Source organism: Vidua macroura, chromosome 7 (genome assembly GCF_024509145.1).
Source record: "Vidua macroura isolate BioBank_ID:100142 chromosome 7, ASM2450914v1, whole genome shotgun sequence".
NCBI lineage: Eukaryota > Metazoa > Chordata > Aves > Passeriformes > Viduidae > Vidua > Vidua macroura.
In genome coordinates this window covers 35001337-35027216 of record NC_071577.1, presented here as the reverse complement: position 1 = coordinate 35027216, position 25880 = coordinate 35001337, and the positions used below count along the sequence as shown (strand labels likewise).

The window sequence follows — 25880 nt, the reverse complement described above, 5'->3', positions numbered from 1 at the left end:
GCTCCAGTCAGAGAATAAGAGGATAAGGTGGGGTAGATGTTTTTGGATTCAGATCCACCAAATTCAGCAGCAAGAGAAAAGTAAAAGGTCCAGGGCAGGGATAACCGAAGCAGTGGCATTACAAACTTATTGCAACTCTGACACGTTCTCATTTGCTGATTACAGCTGCCATGAGAAACACCAAGGGCCTTTAGCTAGAAAAACTTTGTAATCACACCCAAAATTGAAAACTTTCCTTTTATTACTGACTGCTGCACAGGTGACACAGAGCAAGGCATTTGCAATTCCTGAGCAGCCAAGGTGTAAAGGCACCTTAACACATAAGCTCATGTGTTAACTCAAAACCCCTGGGGACAGTTTGCCATCAGTCAGGTCTGCTGGTATCTGCAGAAGGTGTTTTATTTACTGCTGCTGCTGATCCACAGCTGGGCAAACAGAGACACGTGGGAGTCAAGTGAGTGACTCCTGGAGGGAGAAGGAAGACTCAGGGGCTCAGCAAATGGTCACCAGCTCTCCAGCACACGGACAAAGGCAGCAGCACTCCACCCTGAGTGAGCTCTGGTGAAGGATGAGCTGTGTAACCCTCTGCTGCTCCTCCTCAGAGGCAGAATTATGTGTGTTTGTGGTCAAGGTGGTCTATCCTGGGACGTGTATTTCTTAGTCATTGTCACGAGTGCTAATTTATCTTTGGTAATTAGTTTCTGTGCCTTGGAGCAGTGAAGCACAAATAAGCATTTAACACTGATCTATTGCAGCACTTCCCTGGGTAAATGGATGGCTCTGGCGTTGGCTGGTGCTGATGCATCAGTGTCTTTTACCATCAGAGGAGTCACTCGAGCATCAGCTCAGCCACCAGCCAAAAAGCAGGTCTGAGCTTTCAAACCAGCTCAGGGAATGTGTCTTCTCTGACCTGTTCATGCTCTGGAGGACAGCAGCAGCATATCCCCTGCCTGTCCCGAGGCACAACCCAAAGCGCCCTAAAGAGGAGATCAAATGAAAGAACACAGAAAACTGGGGCCAGCAGAAATGTCCTTTTCTGGTTTGAACCTCATGATAGCTTAGGTTCAGGTGTCACAGCCACTCCACCACCTGCATGTCCAGCTCAGCACCACAGTCTGCACTAATTAACCTGTTGCCAGTTTTCAGGCAATTAAAAGTGATTATATGTGTTTTACATTTAGATGAGCACCCACTCTAATCTAAAATCCATGGGACCACCAGGGAAACAAAAATACATATCAGCTGGTTTAGCCCCAGGGCTAAATGTCTGGCAAAAAAATGAGCAAAAGAACTATGTTTTTGTTAAACTATACCAAGGCATGAATTGAAAAGAATGGATGTAGTAGTTTTCAGTCTACACTGAATAGAATTAGAAATAGAAACAGAAATAATAACTAAGAAAGGCATTATTATACACTAAGCATACTTAGTGGACTGGTGGACTACAAAATACCCATTAATCTAGAAATAAATTATAGACAGTAAAATCTGTTAGAGCTAGTATAGCTTTTCAGTTAATTAGATGTGTTGTTATTATTATTTGATGAGGACATGCTTTATTCTGTGATACCTAATTATTTCCCTGGAAAAGTTGCATGTTCATCTTTATGACTGTGAAATTAAAAGCTGGCCATAAAGTCTCATTTTGATTGAGACACTCTTCCAGAATATGAAAAGAAATATTAATTCAGTGCCCAGCACCTGGATGCACTTAGCTGGATACACTGGCTTTTCCACTGCCTATTGAATAAAGTGCAAGTTAAAAACTATTCCTGCCACAAGCAGTAGAAGTGTGAGCAGCTTGCAGTGCTCAAAAATTATCCCAATTCTTTGTCTGAGGTATGAAACTGGGCTGCACAACTTCAAAGTGGTTAATTTTATCATGACCCCAGAACCATGTAGCAGCTGGAAAATAATTTCTCCCCAGCTATCAGCTCCATTGTCCTCATTAAAGAGTCCTTTTTTGCTAGTTAAATTGCAGATGGGGAAGACTTAGAGTTGCTATTCATGATGACTTTACTGAATCATTTTCAATAAAGTGGACAAGTTGTAGTGGCCAATATTTAAAATTTGAGAATTTCAGTTTATTAGCTTAAATCCTAACTTTCAGGCATGTTTTCTTTTTTCAAGGCTGTAAAAATACTCACTGGCAGGATGAAAATGAGATCACTAATATGAGTTATTAAAACAGAGGTAGGAGCTAGGTAGATAATTTTGGGTGCCCTCATTTGGAGATGGTATCTCACCTTAGAACTAGTTCTAACTGCAGATAAACAGGAGCTTCCAGTTTTATAAAAGAACCAACACATCATAAATATTTTTTAAAATATTCTTGTCAATCTTTCTGACTTTTTTCCTCCCTCTGGATTTGTTTTAGTCTGACAACTTCTGCTTTGGTTGAACTTACCCATTTCTTTTCCCCTTCCCAGCACTTTCTTTCTTGAGATCTCCAAAGCACAGGAAAAAGCAGCAATGAAACGTCACAGCTGGACTTCCAAGCCTGTGGTGTAAAGAGAGTCACAATTAAACAGAACCAGTTGAGGGCCTGGTGCATTGATGAATAAAACATGCTGGTAAAAGAATGTGCCTAAGTGCAAAGTGTCATTATAACATAGTGGAAAAAAGAGTCTTTCCTCAATCCAAATTTCTCAGAGACAGAAGAGTATTTTTAGACACTATTACTGAAATAACCATCAATGTGTTCACCAAGGTAGTTACCCACCTCAAAAATACAGGTTATCAAATAAAACTCCATTTCCAAGTGATTCAAACGTGGAATTTTCTCAGCTGCAAATTCAAAGGGAATAAGGCCTAGGAGCCTTATTATAATTTGAGGAGTTATTAAAGAATGGGATCATCAGGAGAGAGCACAATGGCAGATCAGGTTGAAAAGTACAAACCACTTTTTTTTCTTTTCCTGACAAGTCAAATATCAAAATAAATTCACTTCAGGCACATTCACATCAGTTTTCATCAGCTTCTTCGCAAGACTTTTATTGGCACAAATGATCACAGGAAGCAAACTTCACACTGAAACTGTTCTGCCCACTTCAGAAGGGTAAGTTCATTAGGAAGGATTAATTGGATGAAGGCATTATCTCCTTTGAGAGGTCTTTTTCATGTCACCACTTAATAATGCTCACTCTATTCAAGCCGACTCAGGAGTGCAACTTTTCACTGTCACTCTGAATAGGCAAAACTCCACCCTTTTGTGTCAACTATTTTTATTTCCTTTGTAATGAAACAACTGCCCCTTACTAAATGATCAAAAGAAGATAAATGTTACAGCAGAGGACAGAAAATGAGGTGCAGGAGGTTCAAAGGACACGTTAAATTTGCTGATGTGACCTGCTTTTGCTCAGTGAACTTACCTGTGAGCATCTCAACTCAGATGTACAAGGCAGCCTCGTGCAATGCTTTGTGCCAGAGCCCTGCAGCACCTGGGACCAATTTCTGCCTTTAACCAAGAGCTTTAGTGACTTCTGGGGCATTGGGAGGCCCTCTGCACATTCAGCAGTGAATGACAGCCTGCAGGAAAGATGCAGGTCATCACATCTTCTGTAAGCATCTAAAAGCATTTCCTCCTGTTGGAGCCATCTGGCACCACCTCTGCTTAGGACTGAGAAGATTTAGAGAATTTGCCTTTGATGTTGAAGGGAAAAAAAGGAAAAGAAAGATCTCCCCTGCCTGTCAGAGGGGTGTCCCTCCATCTCTGCATCCCAGCAGGGACATCTGAGCCCTGATGGGAGCGATGGGGGCTTGCACAGGTGAGAGGTTTGCTGCAGGCTCAGTGCACCGAGGACATTTCAGCTGACCAAAACACATTTCTTTCCAAAGAGCAAAAATGCAAGCAAGAAAAAAATCCTTTGGTCTGTTCTGCATTCAATCCTGATCCACACATGCTGCAAGAGCTTGAAATGCAATTAATAATGTCAGGCCCTTTTACACTTCTTGAGAAGTTATTTATTATAACTGTTGTATTGGCATGACACTTATCACCTCAGTAATAAAACCTCTCACTTGCAGTAATGGATCCAGCCTCATGACCTGCCTGCAAGGAAAGGAAGGTTTTAAAGATGGAAAATTGGTCATGGCCAGCCTGGGAAAGCCCATGGCAGGGCCCCATGGAAATACAGATAGCCTGGGAACAGGGGAGGCCCTCAGTTCACAAACATGAACCTTCCTTTGCATTCTCAGACTTCAATGTTTCTCTGTTCAACAGCCAAGTGAGAGAGATTTTGAACCGCAGATTATCTCTGAAATGATTTCTAGCCTGATTTTGGAATCAGAAGGTGACAGTTTTGCAGTCAGGGTGTATATGAAAGTTGGCCAGATGATCCTCACATTAAAAGAAATTACATTAAAAAAAGGAGATATGTTTCACCAAGATAAAAAGTGACTGTGCAGAGGTATTGAAATTGATTAATTTGTTGGAGGTTTTTTTGCAAAACACATGGAAAGAAATCAGGGAAATGAGTGAGGAAAGGTAAGGAGGAGGGATGACTGCCTGGATGAACCCTTCAGCACAGGAGGTCCTTGACAGACAGGTTTCCAAAAGGCAGGGGAGGGTGGGGGAAGTATAAGAAAGATATAGAATATTGACTATTTTCTATATTCCTTACTTTCCTTCCTTCCCTTGAAAGTACAGCATGCTGGTCAAAGAGGAGTTTTTGTCCAAGCCTGAGTGAAATTTTATACATTCCTACACTTTCCAGGGACTGACACATAAATAAACAACGCTCCAGTATCGGTAGAAAGGCTAATTATGTTTAGAAGCAATTTGTGGCTGAGAGATGGAACTGGAAGATTTATTTAAATTCCCACCAAAACAAGAATGAATCTGGGGACTGTGTTTGCTGGGGGTTAGGGGGAGTAAAATACAGCTCTCCCTATACAGCAAAGCAAAAATTTCCTCTCCAATTAACCCCTTTACCTGGCCTTGTACTATAGGTTATACTAATGCCCTCAGTTTAAAATTTCAAAGCATCAGAAATGAAAGACATTAAGCAGTGGCCCAGGGATAATTTACACCAAGTGCAGAGGAGGCAGGCTCTGGCAGTGCTTGTTGTTTTGGGACATTTGTAATGGGGTGAGAGGCTCGCAGTAAAACACCCAGAGGAGCTTTGTGTCACCTGAGGCTCTGAAGCAAGAAATCTGCATTAACATTTGGCAAGAATTGCAAGTGAGCCAGGACCAAGGCTGGTCATGACCCTGCATCTTCTGAGCACGAGAGGAAAGTTTTCTTTAATTTGGCTGCTTGGGATGAGGCTGTGGTGGGGAGATGCTCTGCCAGACAAGGGAACAAGGAATGATAAGGCCTTGGAGACGAGATGTAAGAATTAAATAAGCTCAGGAAGAATGTCTAGTTCAAAACTGGTATTTCTGACATTATTGTTTTTATGTATAAAAACAAGTCCTGGCACAAGGGAGTAAGTTTGGGTGGATACATTTTAGTCTGAAGGTTATTCATGGGTGAGCTGTTAGATTCTCTGCTGTTAATTCTGCTTTGTGTTGCATCATAGGAGTCACAAGGATTTCTTTGTATCCCAGAGTGGATAACAAATAGAATTGGAGAATGGCCTAAGTCTATGAATTAAATTTACCAAACCTGCAGAACTTTTTTCTGCATTTCCTCAAATAACATCCCATTTCCCCAAATAACAAGTGACATGATCTGCACGAGCATGACAAAACAATGTCAACATTAATCTGCATGGAAACATCTGTAAATCAGGATCTTGTGGACTCTTTGTTCAGCACTGAAAGTGTGTTAGCCCTTATTCCAGAAATAATAAAATCAAAACGTTTCCCTTCTGGATGAGCAGTTTTGATACTTTTTGAAGTGAACCCACTCAGTCAGGGAAGCACTGCAAAGTGTTTGCAAAAGCAAGGGGCTGGTTTTGTCAGAGGGAGGTGAATGGCAAAGTGCCTGTGGAGCTAAATCCTAAAGAAAACAGCCACTGGAGCAACGAGCTGTAATCTTCCTTAATCCATAATATCAGCTGTTGACAGATACATACAGAGTGATTAATAGGATGCTAAAAAATGTTAACAAAGCAGTAGGGACTTAGAGACCGCTCTGAAAATTTCCTTATCACACTTATAAATTCACCAGAGGTACCATCATTACAATGTATGACAAAACATATGTTTTCTCTAGCAATTTGCTGGCACGTCTAATCAAACGTGTCATCAGAAGTGGGGAGTGGAAATTAAACTCCTTTTCTGCTCTTCCCTGTTCCTTCTCAGGGATGAGAAGAAAAGCCCCACTGGGATTCTGCCATCTCACATGTTCCACAAACCCTCCTCAGGCACGAGATCTTTCCAGCTGGAGCTTCTGCTCCAAACATTTATCTTGGAGGGATTTGTTTCTTTATTTATTTGTTTATTGTTAACAAGGAATTAGAGGAGAATGGGGGATGAGCAACACATTTTCTGCCTAAGAGGACTTTCACCATTTAGCAAGATTTAAGTTTCTATTGATACTTCAGTAAGGGAGGGGCATGACTACAAGGAGCAATGCTCAATAATAAAGATATTTCAGACTTGGATTAGATATTCATCCTCAGTCTGGAGGATATGATCTTTAAAAAAATATTCAGTTTAAAAAGCAGGATGATAAATACCTTTCTAGAGTTCTGTCCAGGAGGTTATTATTCCTAGGAAGGCCTTTATAAGCTCCAAAAGGTGAGTGAGCACAATCCTACATGCTTGATATAAGCCTCAACAGATTTCTGTGGGAAAATGTTCAAGGGGGAGGGAAAAAAGTTGAGTCTCTTTATTTTCCCCCCTATTCAGATTAAGTCTAATCTTTTTAGTATATGCTCCAGTATTTTTCTGGGCTTGTTTTTTAATGAGATTATTCAGAAATCAGCTCCTAGATTTTGCAGTTCCCGTGCTACCTTCATTCCCCTGATGATATTCTTGAGTAGAGAAGCCTTAACACTTCAAAGGCAAACGATTCAGTCCCCAAGACTGCATATAGGCCCAATAAAACTAAAATTATCCATCTTTGATGTTGTAAAGACTTGTTCTCTATAGCTCCTTTTTAGGGGACTGTAACACAACCAGAGCTGTGCATTGAAATGGGCATATTATGAACTGGAAATGAGGATAAAATCTACAACTGCTCCATGTGAAACTGCACAGTTTGGGTTTTGCAGGCATTGATTCTACTGCAGAGAGCACAGGGCAGCCTACTGCATGGTTATGCACAAAAGCCTTCTCTCTGGGCTGGAACAAACTGGTGCTGATGGAACATCACAGCTCCCTCTGGGAGACACGGACTGGCTCCTCGCTAATGGGAACTGCCACGAAACTCATTATGGAGCACAGCTCCTCCTGGACTGAGCTCAGCAGGGTTAATTTGGCTCAAAGGTAAGGCTGAAGCAGCCTCTCACTGCTGCCATCCCCCTCCTGGTGTTTCCCTCCCTGGGATCTGTCACTCCTGGGTCCCTGTCCACAGACCTGAGCTCCAGTGGCAGCCGAGCTGCAGCACTCCAGCCATCGAGTGGGAGAAAAAAAAAACAACCCAAAAGCAGTTTTTGTGCATCCCTTGTGGCAGCTGTGCTGTGCCATCGTGACTTTTTTTACAAACCAAGCCCAGAGTCAGAGTCAGAGCCCATGACTGCAGTAGAGAAAAGTGTGGTCCCGACTGCTGGGATCAGGGTGTGATGAGCCAGCAGAGGAAGCTGGATGCATTTGTCTGCCTGACTGTCTGGTTCTGCTGCTTCAGCTCAGCATTTCCAGAGTTTTGGGAAGTGCATTGAGGTGGATTTATTCCGCTGGCTGCTGCAGCCCTCTTGTGGCCATACTCCTGTTTATGGGGAAGCATAGTCTGAAATTCTGCATGGGAGGAGAGCGTCTTTTAGAAAGCAAAAGAAATAGTAATTAAACAGTATGTTCACCAAAGAATAAATATATAAACAAATGGGACATTTAGGATGCTATTTATTCCAGGTGTACAAGCAGAGTTGTTGATAAACTACTTGCTTTTGAAGAATCAAAGGAAAAATTGCATATAAAGCATTGATCACCTGTGTTTTTAATGGGGTGCCCTTTTTCATCTCCCCAGCCTGTCACTAAAACAGTCTGCTTTGAAGTGCTCCTTTTTTTTGAGCATTTGCACATTGATTTACAATGGTGTGGGTAAATTTTGTGCTCACAGATGGTTTTGCTGAGTATCTGCTTATTGGAAATGTGTCTGTCTGTGCAGGAAGCTCCAAAGAGGGGTGGGAAACCTCTTGGGCTGGGGAAGATCTAGGCAAACCTGTATTGTGCCAGTTTTCTGCAGAGACTAACAGGTAGATTTTCCTTTGAAGCTTGAAAAGCAAGCTTGATTTATGGTACCTTTTGTTTTTCCTCTTAATCTACCAGGTAGAGAAAGAAACCACTGCTGATTGGAAATAAACCATGGGAATTCATAGTGGAAGGAGAACACTGATGGGAGCAGTGCTGAGAGCCTGTCCAACAGCCCAGCTGTTCACTCCCTGCCCAGTGCTGGGAGCCAGCACCAGCAAAGGAGATGCCTGTGGAATAAACAATAGGATGGATCAAAGGGAAAGGCTTGTGCACAGGTATGGGGTACTCTGGAGGAGGTTGTCCAGTTTTGACTGATGTTTCTGGAACTGACAGCAATAGTACTTGCAGGCCAGGCTGCCTCAGTCCTGCCAGGGAGATGATATCATACTGCTGTTTTCCCTTTATTTTGCTCATTTTTCCCGTTACAGTTGTTTCAGGAGAAATGGCTGCATTTCAAAAAGATACGATAAAACCCAAACCTTAAAAAGTGCCCAAAAAAAACCAAAGGACAGAGTGGAGACACAATGACTCCAGGGGCTCGTTACCTTTTCAGAGTGATGCTGTCCCTGGCAGTAGCTGCATTCAGCTGGGTGGGGTGGGACAGTTCTAGCAGGATCAGCAGGACTCTCGGTGACAGTGACATGGAATATCTTGCAAGCCCGTGTGACGAGCCACGTGTTCATGGTGCTGGAAGAAGCCATTTGATCCATACCTCCACCTGAGCCCCTCCAGGTGCACACAGGTGTGTCCTACCCAGATTAAGCATGGAAAACTCAGACATAGAGAGAGACAGCTTCTGTGCCTGCAGGTATTTCCCACCTGGGCTGGGATTTCCCCCTTCGGAGCTGTTTGCAGTGAGGCTGCTGACACTGCAGGCAGCTTCCCCACGTGCTCGGTCCAAGGTCTGCGCAGCACCACGGTGCCAAATGCAGAACCAAATCTCACTAGCACCCTGAGTGGCATCTCCCTTTGGAGCTGGCTGCCCTGGCAGCACCTCCTTCAGCCCTCTGAACAATTCAGGCCCCTTAGGAAACAGTCTTAACTTACCTATATTAACATTTTAACCACATTTTAGTGCCGTTGGTGCTGTTTTGCTGTGCTGCATCAATGCTGCTCCAAGAGAGCCAAGCAGCCTCCCAGGGCTGCAGCACAAGGACAAGCTGCAGCTCTCTCCCGGCTTTTCCACGTCCTCAGGCTCATCTTTCTCACTTACAAGAAATGTAAGTGTAAATGTAATGCCTCCATAAAATGGTACTTTGCATATTTTTTGGTTTTTAACTCAATGACCTCCTTGTTCTTCATTTTCTATAATCTCATGTGTGTAGAACCAGATGTGACTTTTTTGTTTTAAGATTGCTTTTATTTTATATGGAGACAAACAGTAGTAAGAAAGTAACAAAATTAATGTCTGCCTGAAAGAGCACAGGGCAAGTATCATCCTGGGTTCCAAAATATTCTCTAAACAAAAAGGCTGATAAATTTTTAAGACATGTCTATATTGTGAGACACTGAAAGACTTGGGGCAGTAAATGTCTATGCCAATAAAACCCCATGAAATAGCCTAGTGCAGAGCAACTTACTGCTCAGGCCTGGGTGCAGTGGCATTACTGTGCAAAGCAGCAGGGACATCTTGCTGGTTTTGTCCTGGTGATGCCTCAAGTTTTAGCTTTTATATTTTTCAGATTCTGTACTGCTTTAGTGTGTACTTTTGATCTTCATACTAGGGGACAGTAAGCTCTCTTCATAGAGTAGGCAGACAAAACAATTCCTTCTCTAGCTGGGGACAAATGATCCAGATCTCAGGCCCAAGACCACAAACAATGTGGACTGAAGAGAGAAAAACAAGAAGGATAGGACTTCATAAGCTAAAGCTGTAATTGGACAATTAATATGCTAATAGATCAAAACTTATAAAAGTGTGAGACCCTGTGACTGATCGTCCATTTTGTGACCATTTCGGGTTAACCTTGGGTGCAGCCCTGGCTGGGCTCTTGTGCTGCCCATCCATTGAGGCCTCCTAATAAATCCCTACTTTATTCTTTAGCTCCATCTGGTCTCTGTTCTAGGTCAGCCTTCACAAGGCATCAGTTTCTGGCGACCCAGGTGGGACAGAAGGCACCACTGGCACACGTGGCAGCAGCGGGTCTGTGCCCGGCCAGCACAGGGGCTGCCACCTCCTCCCAGCTGCCAAGGCCGTGCAGACTCGTCCGTAGGTGTGCAAACATGCTGGCTGCTCAGACAGGTGGGAATCTCAGTGAAAGCACAGCAGGACGCACGGTGTTAAACCAGTCCAGGCAGGCTCCGGGCTCTAGGACTCCGCGACGATCATGCTGAGGTTGTTGCTGAAGATGACCCTGCCGTCCCTGATGCTGCTGCACTCGGGCTGGCACAGAGCCTCCCGCAGCCGCCGCCGCAGCGCCGGCGGGGCCGTGCCCAGGAAGTTTTTTGTCCCCGTCAGGAAATCCATCATGCGGCCGCCGACCGCGTCCCCCTCGACGAAGCACTCGGTGATGTCCCAGCCCGACGGGAGCTCGTAGACGCGGTGCTGCACGCCGAGCCCCCGCAGCACCTCCGTGATGCCGCTGCAGGTGATGTAGTGGCCGCTGTCGGTGGCGGGCAGGCAGTCCCTGTGCTTCTTCCACAGGCTGGCCCAGCCGCTGCTGTCTGCCGGGGCACCAGGGAAGGTTACTTTGGCAAAGCCAAGGCAGTCAAACACTGGATAATCGACTGTGAAATGAGCTGGAAAAGCTCCCTCGCTGCCGGCCCAGCCCTTGATGGGGCAGGAGGAGAGCTTTACCCTTACTCAAGACTACCCATAAATATCTGCACCTCATAAAACCCTGGTTTCCGTCAGCCCTCCCTCCAAAACTGTCCTGTTTAAAGGAAACTCCTAGGAGATGTCTCCAGCACTGAATTTGCCCAGAAGGAAAGGTGCACACAGGGGTACCAATGTGCTGAGCCTGAACAGCCCGTGTTACCTCTTAACTGTCCCTTGGCCAAAGCAGTGCAGATGTTTTCTCACATCAAACCTCAATTATAAGTGCTCATTGAACAATACATACCTCAAAAAGCAGCCCCAGACAGCAAGGGAAACAGCCTACAGGCAATGTGAGAGGCAGTTTTTATGGGGAGCATGAGAATTTGTGCTTTTTCCACCACACTGTGAGCCAGGGATTCATGAATGGCACAAGGGATGAATCTATTCTTTTAGGAAGTGCCGTCATGTTGTGCCTCTTTTCTCCTGTCCTGCCATAAAGCCTGCAGCTCTCAGCAGCATCTGCTGTCCTTCTGGGCTCTGGGTCATTGCTGCACAAAGGTAAGAGCCCTAAGGATGAATCCACCCAGAGCTCAGGTTGTGTTTTTCAGTGCTGATTTCACCATAAGGAAGGATGGACCCTCATTCATGGACAGCCACACTTCTCTCTACTACATCGATTCCATAAGCAGGGAAGCAAGAGCACAAAGGCTGTGCCTAAGTGGCCCCATCAGACACCGGGGCCCAAGGCTAAGCCCAAGATTGCATCCTCCATATGAAATCCAGCATTTTTTGAAGTTATTTACTATAGGATAAGCACCACTGACATCCCCAGATAAATATTTGTGGCTCTCAAACGTCAAAGACCTTCAAAGCTCCAGCAATGGAGCAAAAAAATGCAAGATCTCCCTTACCTGATAAAATTATGATCAGGAGTTTACCATGATGGTCAAGGCAGCTGTGGAAAAACTTGATAGTACTAGGAATATCCTCCACACGGTACAGCATCTAGAAGAGACAGTGACACACAGCCATTATTCCTCCTCCACAGTGCAATGACCCTCCAAAGACTTAAACCCTTTCTTTTAGAGGTGTTTTAAATTCTGATCCAGATGCTTCCCAGCCTTTCCTGATTCCACATGCCCATTTAGGGACACCTCACAGCACTGAGCATTGCCAGCTTTGGTGTTTGTAGAGCTCCTGCAGAATTGCTATGGGAGAGCAGTGCTCAGCTCTGGTCATAAATTCAAGCTCACAGCAGAACTGAAGGGGGCAGTTAAATCCTATAGCCCTGTGTTAAAGAAATGACCATTACCTGGATCATATGGATGAAGTCAAATTTCTTATGCGTGCCTCTCTCCTTCACCTGCTGTTCATACTCCAAGGAAGTGAGCTGGTGCCAAATAAAAGAAACATTCTGCAGGTCTGGAGCTTGATTCACCAGCTCTGTTTCAAAAAGCAGAAGAGACCCCTGAATTTCATAAAATAGCAGAAAAACTCAGCATTCAAATGGATGGTCCTTGCTATAACCCAGGCAGCAGGTGTAGCCTTACCTTTGTAAGCTGCCACGTGCTGTGGGTTGGGCTCCACAATCTCATTGTCAATAAAGACCCCTGGGTGCACAGCCTGCAGTATCCTGATCATTTTCAAATCCTGCTCACCTATTCAATAAACACAAATTCACTACTTTAGAAAGCAGGTAAATGCAATGGAAGGGTGCCAGTGCACCAGCCACCACTCCTGCCAGGAAATCCCCCAGCAGAAATGAGGCATGTTCTGCTTTGTGGCTCATGTGGTGGCACAGCCTGGTGATACTCCAACCTGCTCAAGCTGACAGAGAGGTACAGAGGAGCCTGAGAACAAGGCAGAGACAAACAGCAGCACAGAAACCTGCTAATGGCAATACCCTGGGTCATGGGACAGACAGGCCAAAAGAATCACTGCTCACTGTTCACAAAAATAACCATGAAACATTAGTTTTCAACAACCCCACAAAGTCTGAATGGGTGCAAGGAGGCAGCTGACACAGCTGCATGGGGTGGCCCATGGCTTTGGGGCTGTCACAGGGACACAGTGGCTGCAGTGACACAGCCCCAAGACCTGGGGAACTGCATCACAAGAGAAAAGACCCACTGACATGCAGAATCCTGGATCCTCCCTCTCTGGGGATTGTCCACATGGCCTCAGTCCAGGGCATCAAATAACTGATGGCTATCTTGGAAATACAGGTAGACACTCACACATTTGTGTGGAAGTGCCCTGCAAATTTAGCTATTGGTGCTTCTGTGCTGCTGTGTAAGCTCTGAAGGAGCAAGCAGCAGTCTGTCCTCCTGTTCTAGGAAATTTCCAGCCTCTTCTGAGGTGATACAGGTCATGCTGCTTATTTCCAGAAATGCCAAGCGTATGAGTCCCCCTGGATCACTTCAGACTATGTAAATAAACAGCAGATGTGACCACCTTGATAAGACCTCTGCAAGAATCCTATCTGCAGCTGATGGTAGGGCCTAAAAATAGCCCTGGCCTTGCAAATGTCACACAGAGAGGTCTTGATATGAGATCCTGCATCCTCCCTGCTCCTTCAGCTGATGTGCCAGCCACGGGAAGAGCTGTCATCCCTGGCAGGTGCTGCAGTACATAGAATTCAAGGAAGGAAATATCAGCCATGCCAGCACTACAGGGACATCCAAGGGAGGAGGAGTCTTTTGAAATGAGAGAAAAAAATACCCCAGGCCCTGAGGAATGCAGTGGCAGCAGGGCAGAGGCAGCCAAAGGCTCAAGGGAGGAGGCTGTGGCTGCATCCATTGAAGGTACAGGGACCAATATTGCTGACAGGAAGGAAGATCCCAATAACAAGCAGCTGAATCATTTGTGACAGCCCTAGATGTCAATTTGTAAGTGCCTGGTTGTGCAGCCTTGGAGCAGGGCCAGAAGCAGAGCATCACTGCCCCATGCCCGGGAGCCACTGATGGAGGCAAATGGATGCATCAACAGCAGGTGGATGTCTTAAAAGCTGCTTAGGTTTGGAGTTTTTTTCACTCCACCTCTGTAAAATTCCTTAATCCAGTGTTTGCAAGAGCAGGTAATAACATCTTCAACCAGGTGTCTGTAAAAACAAGCAGTAAAATAACAGCACTCTAGGGCAGGAATTTCTCTGCTGCAGCTGGCCCTGCCAGCAACAACCCTCCAGCAGCACTGACCACAGCAAGGCTGGGACAGGACTGGAACCTCTCTGCAACTGGAAAGTTCCAGCTCAGAGTTCAACCAGCCATGAGAAAACATGGGGCGAGTGAGAAAACATGATTTGGACCACAACAGAGGCTTTCAGGATGTGCAGTCAGCCACTAATCCCCATTAATATTTTCATCAACTAAACTAATTCTGGGGGCTCTGTGAAACCAGAGTCCACCTCTGAAAAGGTCAGGGATCAGATATAACCTTTTACTTGGTGCCATCCCAGCTCACTCCATGCCCAGCCCCAGAAGCTCAGTTCTTGCAGACGTGGACAAGGTGGGGGGGGTGCAGATCTGGACCCCTGGTCCTGGCATCTGTGAGGGGCACTCACCCAGGAAACACAGGAAATTTTAGAGGGTTTATTTTTCCATTAAAAACTCCTCTGAAGAGGACATAAGGAAAATTAAGGACAATGCTAAAGGTTCATTTCCCCCTTGTGCTTTTGTGGAGTCAGAATTTCTGTTTTATATTACTTAATGAAAATAGAGGGTAATTGAGAGCTGAATCATTTCTTCCTGCTTGGTTTCTCATATGCTCCAACATATTCCCAGTTGGGGAAAACAATCAAATGCTAATTTTCTCTTACTCAGGAAAACAAAACCAAAAAAAGTGAGAAAAATGCTTTCATTTGAAAGTATTAGCACTTAAAATTCAGCTGAAAACACTTTTCAAAGCAGAAGTAAACTCTGACAAATCAAACCACTGCTTCTTTTCTCTACTCTTTATTTTCTCCCAGTTTCCCTAGGAGCAAAGTTGGCTGTTTCACCGCTTTTTTGTTTTGTTGTTTTGGCTTTTTTTAAACACAAATGCATTTAGAACAAGTTTAAAGCTATTTTTCCAAAGGATCGGTGTCTCTCTGGGGAAAAACATCATTTGCAGTTAAAGCCTACTTATCACTGGGTAAAAACACAGCAGTAACAAAGAAACATGTCTTGAAAAAGCTGATGCAGCTTTGCATCAGCTAATGGTTGTGGCCAGGTGGTTTTGCACTACTGAGAGCAGGGCACTGCCCAGCCTTGGCCTCTGGGATCCCTAAAAGCAAAGCAAAAGGAGACATCCCTTCAGGGGGGATAGTCTAAAGCAGGATTTTGGGTGGAAAGAACTTCTCCAATGTCCCTAATTCTCTCCAACAAGGTTTGAAGATGCTCTTGTACCAACCAGAAGGAGGAGTCCTTGGTTTGAGGCAAATAAGTCAGGTGAGAGTCACCAAGAGGCAGAAACTAAGCTAAAATCACACATATCTCACTGCCCATAAAGATCTGAGCAGCAGTGTTTCAGAAGGGAGATGGAAAGAAGGGAAGGAGCACTCCTCTTATCCCAGCTCCACTCTTCCTTCTGCTTCAGTGTTAGGTGGGAAATGCTGTGCTTCAGTGGGAAATGCTGTCATTAATGTCTGAGTAATCCTCATCGCCCAGTTTTCCAGTATCTCCTTCTGCTCCCCACAGGTCCCCCCATGCCCCATCCCCACACTCCTCACCTGTGCCACTCCCAACTCCCAGAACGCTGAGGGTCGATTTTCCAGTGCCCAGACTGAAAGGATAAATACACATTTCTTAACCACACTGTGTCACACCACTTTATGTTTTCACTCTTAGATCTTGGATGATGCCTCAGCCTGGAAATTTTCGTGATATGCACATGAATTGGGAGAGAAATTTGATCATCCCTTTTGAGCCTGGTGATGACCAGCATGGCAGGAGCCTGCCCAGATCAGCCAGCTCATGTTTCAAAGTACAGTAGGCACCACAGTGCAGTTTCTCACCCTTTGCCAAGGAGATTTCTTCAGGCTGTGGCTGGCAAAAAAAAAAGCCTCTGGGAAGCCCAGGGCAAAGGGGCTGTACCTAACTGGGATGGCACTGCTGGGGAGGCAGGGACAAGGTGAGCTGGGGAAAACCTCAGCACCCTCAGAAGGGAATACTGGATATAAATACCCAGAAAAAGCAAAACCTTTAGGCGAAATCATCTCTTAGCAACATTAATCTTGGATTGAAATTGGGAGTAGGGTCTGAATTGTCAATAATTTTTACCTTAGGAAAAATTGCTTATCAAAATACTCCAGTCACGTGCTTCCTAGCAGAATATTTAATAACAGCCGAGGGATTGAGTTCCCCAAACACAGTCTCAGGAGGCACCACAGTAATGATTCCACAGGAGTGGGATGAGCAGCAAGTCCTGAAGGGTGTGAGCAAGTCCAGGGGCCTTAGCCCTAATGGGGGTCAAGACCCTTTGACAAACCCAAAATCAGCATCATAGAAAGCCACAATGTTGTTCATGATTTAAATTTACAATTAAAATGTCTTAACATAATGTTTAATTATTATTTTTCTGTTTATTTTATATATATATCTGATCTGCAGAATAAAAATTTGCCTGCCTAAACTTTTTTTCGCAATAGAGAAAAATACAGTTCCTATAACATCCAAAAATTACCCAGATTTGAAAGGACTTTCTTGTGCTTTGGATCTAGGCTGTTCTGAAGCTGTCTGCAGTTATCCAGCCTTAAGATATTACATCAATACTTTACAAAACTGATTATCATTTGGTACTTAAGCAATGCAAATCGACTTAGGATAGAAATAAGGAGCTCTTAGGGGATTGGGAAAACCACAAATTAGCCACTAGGAGAGAATTAGAGATGTGTTTCTGTTTGGATGGATGTGATGAAGTCCCAAAAGCAGGGAGAGAGCACAAGAGAGCTTTCTTTCAGAAAAAGAAAAAGCAAATTACCAAAAAACCCCAACTTTAATCCTCAAAAAATCAGCTAATGAAAAGAGATGGACATGAGAACAAGGTCTTGAGTCTTTCCTTAACATAAGCTGAGAGGCAGCACAGTGTATTAATTGAAACAGCACATACTCTGGAGTCATTAAACAGAATATCCTAAAAATCACTAGTAAAAACAAGCAGTATCCTAAAAACAAGCAGTATCCTAACTTAAAACTGAAAAGCATTTAAAGTTCATTCCTGCCCCAAAAATCCTTAAAAGTTTTTTCTGACTCCCAGGATAACAGATGGCTTTCCCACCTCGGGGGAAGTGCTCCTTACCCAGCCACGATGTTGGGCATTTGATCCTTGTTGAACTCATCCATGCACTGGTGCTCTGTTGAGTGATCCAAGAATGACTTAAAGGCCTCCACATACTCCTCAGCTGTGAGGCTTCTCATGGAAGGGATCGTGTAGAGCTCTTGGGAAACAAACATGGATTGCACGTTAGAGGCTTTGAGGCATGTGAAGGGTCAAAGCACTTACCTCATGGGAAAAACCCAACCTAACCCAACAGGAGCCAGGGATTTGGGAAAATGATGCAGGGGATGCACTTTCCAACCTGTTCACACTCAGGGTTCAAAAATTATTCTTGGGCACCCTTCAACATCAGCATGTTTGCTAAGTGACTCATCACTACAGGAGAGCCTGAGGAAAGTGTCTCCAAAATGTTCAGCCAGATGCGGGGCACCCTGTTTGCAAGGGATGGAACTGGAGGGGTTTTCTGGAGGGCTAAAGAAAAGGTGAAGGGAATCACACGGTGGGCCCAAACCTGTGGCCATCACTGGTGCCCGCACTGGACAGTGCAACCAAGGTGGGCAGCCCTTGGCACACTTCCCAGGAGGGGTGATGCAACACAAACACTGCCACCTGCAGCTGAAGAAAAATAGTCCACCCTGTGCATCTCATTTGTGCCTCTCACAGCACGGGCCTGAAAGGGGCTGCCAGGGAGGGGAATTCCCTGCTGGGACCTGCAGCTCGTGGCCAGGAGGACAATTGATGGCAAAACATTTCACCTGGATGGGCTCATGTTGAAATGTGGGTGACTGGCACCAAGATCTCTCCTGAGTCAAAACCAAGGATACTCAAGGGGTTCCAAGAAATTATTGCAAAGTCTCCCTTTCCTGCTGTCCCATCCTAAGGACAGGGCAGTTCACAGAATTCACAGAAACACCAGGCTGGAAGAGACCTTCAAGATCATCGAGTCCAACCCAGCCCCAACACCTCAACTAAACCCTGGCACCCAGTGCCACATCCAGTCTGTTTTAAACACACCCAGGGATGGTGACTCCACCACCTCCCCAGGCAGGCCATTCCAGAACTTTATCACCCTTTCTGTGTAAAACTTTTTCCTGATTTCCAACCTGTATTTCCCTTGGTGCAGCTTGAGACTGTGTGCTCTGGTTCTGTCAGTGCTGCCTGGGGAAAGAGACCGACCCCACCTGACTCCAACCACCTTTCAGTTTCCAGGGCATTGGCTCTGGCCAGCTGCTCAGGGCTGAGGAGCAATGGCAGGACTAAGAGAAGATGCCCTGCCATGCTGGGTCTGTCTCAGACAATGCTGCAGTAGGAAGGCACTGACAGTGCAGCCTCCACCTGCAAGATCAATGCTGAAAAGGCATCATTCAATGGGAAAAAAATCAGCTATTCCTCTTAAATGAAACGAGGATGAAGGACTGGACTTGGCAGAATGTCTTCATCCTCATTTTTGCCTTTCAAAGAGTTGCATTTTTATCACCACTAATAAGAGAACCATGTATGTCTCAGGACACTGCAGTCTCAAATTGCTTGCTTCTGCTGTTTCCAAAACCACATCTTTGGCAGCTGTATTCCTGGTCCAGCCCTATTGGAGGTAAAGACATCAATATCTATCTTCAACACTTTGAACTCTACCCTAATATAAACCTGAAATAACCTGAACTGCAGTCAGCTTACCATCCTGCTCCTTTGTCTTTTTATTTTTTTTTAACAATCTCTAACTCCAAAAGAATTAAAACATGTTTGTCGTGATAGCAATCTGAGTGGGCATTTTACTTTAATTTCTTTTTTTCTTTTTTTTTCTCCCAAATACCTGAATTATCGTGTGTTGTTGTCAGAATCTCTGCTTCAACGTTCATGCTGGGGAAACTATTCCTGTAAGAAAAGTATAGCACTTCAGTTATTTCAAGAACCTGTATGCTTTTTTCAAGCTGCACTGAAAATGCAGAACAAAGGGAAGATGCTCCAGGACAAACTTTCCTCTGCTGATAATCCATAATTTATTTTGTTCTTTTTTACTAGAGAAAGCCAAAACTTCTTTGTAGCTGATCATAGTCATAGAATCCTAGAGTCAATAGAACAGTTTGGGTTGGAAGGGACCTCAAAGCTCATCTTGTTCCAATCACCTGCCATGGGCAGGGACACCTTCCACTATCCCAGGTTTCTCCAAGCCCTCCCCAAGCTGGCCTTGGACACTTCCAAGGATGGGGAATCCACAACTGGCCACTGCTCCAGTGTTTGTCTGAGATGTGCTGTGGAAGTTTTCATACCCCTGCAGAACCATTAACCAGTCATTGCAACTGAAGGCATCAGACTGACACTTTCCTGTCTTCATTTTCCTTTGACAGTGTGCCTCATACATAAAACACGGGTGAGGTGCCACTGGCAAAAGAAAGGGATGCACTTAAATTGGAGCAAGGACCTCACTTCTGCAAAGACAGGATTGGGATGAGGCTGTCTGTGCAAGGGGAAGAGTCCCCTCCTGGGTAACCACATTTCAGTATCGAGATGCACAGCAAGTCTTAGGGGTGATATCCTGTATAATGTGTTTAGACACACCAAGGCTTTGCTGTTAGAAAATGCCTCAGGCAAGCAGCCTGACATAGCACACCCCAGCCCAATGGTCTCCTCTGCCAAGGAAAAAAAAATCCCAAGTGAAGGAAAAAACAAGGCAGGAGGTAGAAAAGTAAAGAAGGGAGTTTGTAGTGGGGCTTTGAGATACAAATATGTAGGGACCATGCTGGCCATGTGGCAAGGAAGTGGCCACATGCAAATACTGCACTGCTTTGGCCAAGGAAGGCAAGAAAATACTGAGAGGTCCTGGAAGTCTCAGAGACACTGGGACACTTCCAGAGTGCTGCAAGAGCAGCTGATTTCATCTGAGTTCAGTGCCAAAGTCATGTAACTCATGTCCATGGGGTATGTCAAAGGTCTCTCTTCCACCACTTTGACCTCACCTCTCCCCAGGAAAGACCTCTCAGCAGCTCATCAGGAAGAAGCCAGAACCCAGCCCACCTCCACAGTCTCCAGCTTGGCTGCAGGCCAGTCCCTCCAATTTCCACTCAAACCTCCGATCTCTTCCATCTCTGCCCATCAAAGCCCCCAGAGGGTTATTTTGTCCCCTCAGCTGGGTGAACCCAGCAAAGTGCTTTTCAGCGCAAATCTCCCACTAAAATGTCGAAGGGTAGTGTGGCTTTTCCTGTGCAGGGAGGAACAGCTTTGGACATGAATTCCATTTCTGACAGGTCAAGTGTTTCCAGCCATGCCAGGAGACCTGCCAGGGGACCTGGACAGACTTCAGCACAAGCATTCACCAGCACAGATGATGCCAAGATCTCTTCCACTGACACTTTTGCCATTTCTCCTGGCAGGGGTTAGATTCTGAGACTGATAAACACTTGTTGCTGGGAAGGATAAACAGGAACAAACAGACTTCCTCTAAAATCTGGTTAAAATCCAGACCAGATCCTAAAATTTGGAAATAACATTTTGGGCTGGTCCTGCCCACCCCAGGACCCCAACACCCAACAGCAGGACAGAGGCAGGGACTGCCAGGGAGCAGGATGCCCGTGGGCAGCTGGTCCTGCCACAGCTCCCAGCTAATACTGAGCTTGCAAGTTAAACCTCTTCCCTCCATGAGCAGAGCTGGGTACAACATGGACAGCAGCTGCAGGGAAGTCACATTAGAACTTTAGGCGATGCAGCCTCTGCACGTTGAAAAAATTTTCTCTAGGAAGACAGATTGCAAGAATATCTACATAACTCATAAACTTCATTATTCCTAAACTTAGGCTGTGGAGGGGCTAAAGATCTCCCCCTTAGCCCTCATCCTTCGCAGGACATGGGCACATCTGCTGCTCCTCCCAGTCCCACACAGCCGTGTGTGACACAGAGACGGCAGGTGGGGAAGCACCATCCCTCTCCCTGCCAAAGCGCACACACCTCTTCACCTCCGGAGCCGGCTCCATCGCGGGGGTGGCTGCTGTGCAGGGACACAGGGGCTGGGCCGATGATCCTCGTGGGTCCCTTCCAGCCCGGAACACGCCGCGATTCCGTGAGCCGGCAGCGGGGCCGGGGCCAGCCCGGCTCTAGGTCAGCATGTCCAGCTGGCCCCGCTCGGCTCTGCCGGACCTGTGGGGACAGGCAGCGTCACCGGGGCAGGGACAAGGGGAAACCCGAGCCCCGGGGACAGGAGCGGGGAGCCGGGGCGGGCCGGGCGGTGTCCTCATGGCGCGGGGAGAGCACAACGGGACACCTGGAGACTTCCGAACCTGCGGGGCCTGAGTGGCAGCGGCTGAGGGGTGTGAGCCGGCAGACCGGGGGCTGTTTCCACTTTCTAATGTGCTGTGAGCCTTGTTTCTCCTTCCTGCTCGCGCCCTGGGCAGGAGGGAACGCTTTCCTGCATCCTTGCCGCGCTGCTGCAAGGATCCTGCCTTCCCCAGGGATCAGAGGAGCTCCTTGGCTGCCCGCAGACCTGAGCAAGCGATTTTTTTCCGTCTGTGACTCAGGGGGAAATGGGGCATAGCGGCAGAACCTGTAGCGAGCACTGCAGCCCCCGGCAGCCTGGCATCCCCTGTCCTGCCCCACGAAAGGGACGGGGGGACGGGCAGCCAGGACAGGGGCAGCGAGCCCAGCCTGCTCTCACTCCGCTTGCTAAGCCGCAGGGATTAGAAAGCAAGGAAACATTTTGGGGGACAGGGGAGAGGTGGCTGGATGTCCCCACGAAGGTGCAGTGGTCACTGTTCGAAATACAGAAAATCCTGGGTGCTCCCTGCACTTGCCTCTGGATTTTTCCCCTACCCTCACCAACAGGACTGGTGCTCCTTTTGCCTAAAATCTAATAACACGAATGCAAAAAAGAAAGGATTAAAAGACTTTATATTTCCAAGTGAGGTCCACTGGTGGGAAGAGCAGCATTAGGATCCTCATCACTCCCATTCCCTGAAGACAACGGGTAGAACGGATTGAGCTGATAAAACCTCCCACCTTACTGAGATCCCCAGAAAATCTCCTGCCCTGCACACATCCCCTAGACCAGGGACCTCGGGTGGAGATGTTTCACCACCAAGTGACCTGCCTTGGTTTGCACTAGATTTGGCTTCCAGATGGATTTAAGTTTTCCACCTCAAGGGAGGTCCACAGCAGCCGGTTAAGCCAGAAACAACTTCATTGCTACTCTTCAACAAAATATTCAATATATTCCAGGTGAGGGAAGACCAGAACCTCTTTGCTAGGTCTCAAGTGCACCTTTGGCTCCTGCTGCCGTGTGACCACCTGGGCAGTGATCTAACATTTCGTTCAGTCCCTCAGCAGTCCCGCCAGAGATGCCATCCCAGACACCAACCATGCACCAGTGGATGCACCTGGAGCATCCCGGCCGAGCCCCAAGCGCTGCCCCCGCAGCCTCGTGTCCCCCAGCCACCTCTGCCTTGACCCAGTGTCACTGTGACACCCAGCTAAGCCACCCCTCCACCCCCCCATGCCAAAACCAGGGGTGGACAGCCCGCAGGTCCCGGCAGGAAGCCATACCTCCCCGGAGCTGTCGAGAAACGTCCAGCAGCCTGGAGCTGCAAACCCTTGGGAGCCTCCTTGTACATCCACGGGACGCTGCTCCCCCTCCGCGTGTCCCTGTGCCCCCCCGGCCCCGAGCCCAGGGAGCCGCCCTGAGCCGGCATTAGCCTCCAACAGCAGCCTTTGTTCCGCGGGGCTGCGAACAACGGGACATTGTGGGCAGCTGCCGGGGCTGGCAGGGGTGGCTTTGGAGGACGTGCCCTCTGCCAGCCGTGGTTTTCGTTCTGGCCACCTCGTGACTAAATCCGCTCTGAACCCTGTTTTCCCTGCGAGCTGGAAAAGCTGATTTTTGGTCAGTGAGAGGATGGCTGAAGCAAAGCTGGGCTTCAAGGAGAGGAAAACAAAGCGGCTGTGTTTCCTCCCACGCTCTGCGGCTCCGGAGGTCAGTTTTGGGCTGATCCTGCAGAATTAGGTCATCCACTCTCCCCGAGGCAAGCTTGTCTGAGGCTGGTGCTGCCCATGGCCCCGAGCCCTTCTCATTTGCCATTTGCATCAGCCCACCACAACCAGCTCGGACCTGCACCTCCAGGCAGGAAAGCCTGGGTACTGACATCAAATTTCAATGAATTTACCTTCTAAATAGCAATCGGCTTTTAGGTTGATGATTGTAAGGAAGGTCCTTGGCATTTTTAGAGTGTTGATGGCAGAAGGTTTAGGACTAAATGGTTTTTAAGGTCCCTTCCAACCCAAACCAGTGTATGATTCCATGTTTACTACTTTGTTTTTTGAGACTCTTCCAATTCCACCTAGAACAATCGATTAAAGCTCAGGTAATGTAACTCTGATTTTCTTGTGAGCAAAGCTCTTCTGTAGCAGTTTCCTGATTTAATAAAAATGTTTTCATCAGTTAGATATTTTCCATTATCTAGACTAATCTTCTCAAGTACTGTAGTTTCTGTACTCTCCTAGGTGAAATATTTCATGCAAACATGTTATTCTCCATCAAGCAAATTCTGGTAGAGAGGATAACCAGCAATTCTGTAGCACCCATTTTCCTGATAGTTAACAACAAGATTTCTCATTAACGGAAGAAATGTTATTTTCCTTTAATCCTTTAATCCTGGGCAGTAGTAGATTTTGGAGTTTGAGCAACAGTATTTTTTAAAATATGTTTATATAGGATATTTTCCTATGGGAAAAAGAACATAATTTCTGATAAATATTGGAAAAAAAAGGCACTGCAGAAGCAGAACTCATACCTCTCTGGGGGCAGCAGCCCTCACTGCTGCTGAGCTCCAGACATGTTTCTGTTCAACCTCCCAAGAAACCTGAAGTATCTATGTCTTGGAGCTAATAGTTTCTTTTTTTTTTTTTTTTTTTTTTTTGACACAGCCTTTCCCTCCTCTTTTTTAAAGCCTGGATCCTGGTACAGCTCTTCCAGACCTTTTAAAATTACCCTTTTCAACCTGTTTGGCCAGAGGTCCTAACTCATGTAGTTGTAATTACAGAGCCAAGGTAAGGGCAGAGGGAAAGTCCAATGTGGCTGCTGCAGAAAAGGCTCTTTGATTCAAGGTGAAGACGAGCTTTGCTCTACAACCCACCCATTCAAAAAAGACTGTCTCTGAGAGCAAAGATTGATATGGTAAAAACTTAAAAACTCACACGTCTTCAGCCAGGAAAACACACTTGGAATTTAAATTTCTCTGGCTGTACCTGTGCTGCTGCCAGTAGCATGTGCTACATGTCCAACATGAGCAGGATTAAACACATCCCACGGGAACAGCACTCCAAAACAGGGCTACTTGCAAATCCTGCTGTATCAAAACATGAGGAATTGCCAGCAAAAGAGATTTTGTCCCTAGCTCAAAATTAGCAGTGCTAATAGTAAGGCTGGAGGCTGGTCCCTGAGAGTTTTTGTGGTTCAAGAGGATGAATTGAGGGGGATAGGAAATGACGGATCAGAATTTAGATTATTTTTACTCACCTGCTGTTAAAGCAAGGCTGAACCCAGCCATCACACCACATCTGAACTGAAGGAACCTGAACACTCCAAGCAGCCAAAGCATCCCAGGAAAAGCCACTCTGCCAGGCAAAAATATGTTACAAAATTGGAATATCTCTTGGTCTCTTGGAATGTACGTAGGATGATGAGCCACATTTCCATGGGTAAGCAGAGAGAAGCAGTGGAAGAGTGGGCATGAGCCCAGTGGGGGATGCTCACCTTCCACAGACTTTGGCTGTTCTTTTGTGAATCTTTCTGGTCTGTCCCACTCTTAAAAAGAGAAACTTCAGCTAAATTCACTCTTCTTTGATAGCTGGGTCAAAGCTTCTTTTCCATTGGCTTTAGGCTCTGCCATCTCTCAAACCCTGAGGAGCATTTACGAAAACAGATCAAATCCAGCAGCTTTGGCAAATCGAGTTTAGCAATGTGCTTATCTGTCATCTAGCAGATTGCAGCAGCACAGGAGAGCATGTTCCAGCCTGGCACTACAGATTAATTTCACCAAAAGCCACTAGATGGGGATGCAAGGACACTTTTCTGCTCTCGGCTATGCTTTGATCCCATCACGCTGAGCTCGAGCTGGCCTTTCCCATTCACAGGGGCTGCTGTTGTCTTTCCTTTTTCTCTTTAGGAGCTGACAGAAGTCATTTGGAAACTTATCACTCGCTGAGTCCTCATCCTGTAGGGATCAGGCCTCGGGCAGCAGTTACAGTGCGATTGCTTCTTGCTGAATATTATTCCCTGCACCAAGACTTAGGAAGAGTAAGAGCTTTGCCTTTCAGTTTGTGGATTAGTCTTCTTTTATAGGCTGTGGAAAGAAAAGGTACTTGAGATTGAACACAGGGGAGAAAATGGCATCCAGCAAACTGGTAATCTCTGAAAATGTCCATACTTTGGAGCAGTTACTGTGGGTAAAAGCCAGGAGATTTTCTTGGGCTCAGTAGTCAAATCTTTGGGTAATTTTTTTTTTTTTTTTTTTTGTTTGTTTGTTTCTCCTCTTTTGAAATCCACAGTTGTCCTAAGAACAAGCAAGACAAAATCAGGAGAATTGGTTTGGCA

The 25880-nt window shown here is 46.1% G+C and overlaps 1 protein-coding gene across 1 annotated transcript; it reads right to left on the bottom strand.

Moving 5' to 3' along the window:
- Positions 1–9995: 9995 nt before the first annotated feature.
- On the bottom strand, positions 9996–22903 carry LOC128809982 (carnosine N-methyltransferase 2-like). Its single transcript, XM_053982443.1, has 9 exons — positions 22838–22903; positions 21251–21439; positions 19122–19183; positions 17333–17471; positions 15765–15817; positions 12610–12717; positions 12372–12502; positions 11971–12064; positions 9996–10965 (listed from the first exon to the last, which is right to left on the bottom strand). The coding sequence occupies exons 2-9, from the start codon at positions 21274–21276 to the stop codon at positions 10610–10612; spliced, it is 969 nt and encodes a 322-aa protein (XP_053838418.1). The 5' UTR covers positions 21277–21439; positions 22838–22903; the 3' UTR covers positions 9996–10609.
- Positions 22904–25880: the final 2977 nt, after the last annotated feature.

What these genes read in the sequence shown, in the direction of transcription:
- LOC128809982 (XM_053982443.1), bottom strand. Translation starts at nt 21,276, where the DNA reads ATGGAGCCGGCTCCGGAGGTGAAGAG. An exon ending in CCGGCTCCGGAGGTGAAGAG is followed by an intron (nt 19,184 to 21,250) that starts GTGTGTGCGCTT and finishes CTTTTCTTACAG; the next exon opens with GAATAGTTTCCCCAGCATGA. An exon ending in ACTTCATCCATATGATCCAG is followed by an intron (nt 12,065 to 12,371) that starts GTAATGGTCATT and finishes TGTCTCTTCTAG; the next exon opens with ATGCTGTACCGTGTGGAGGA.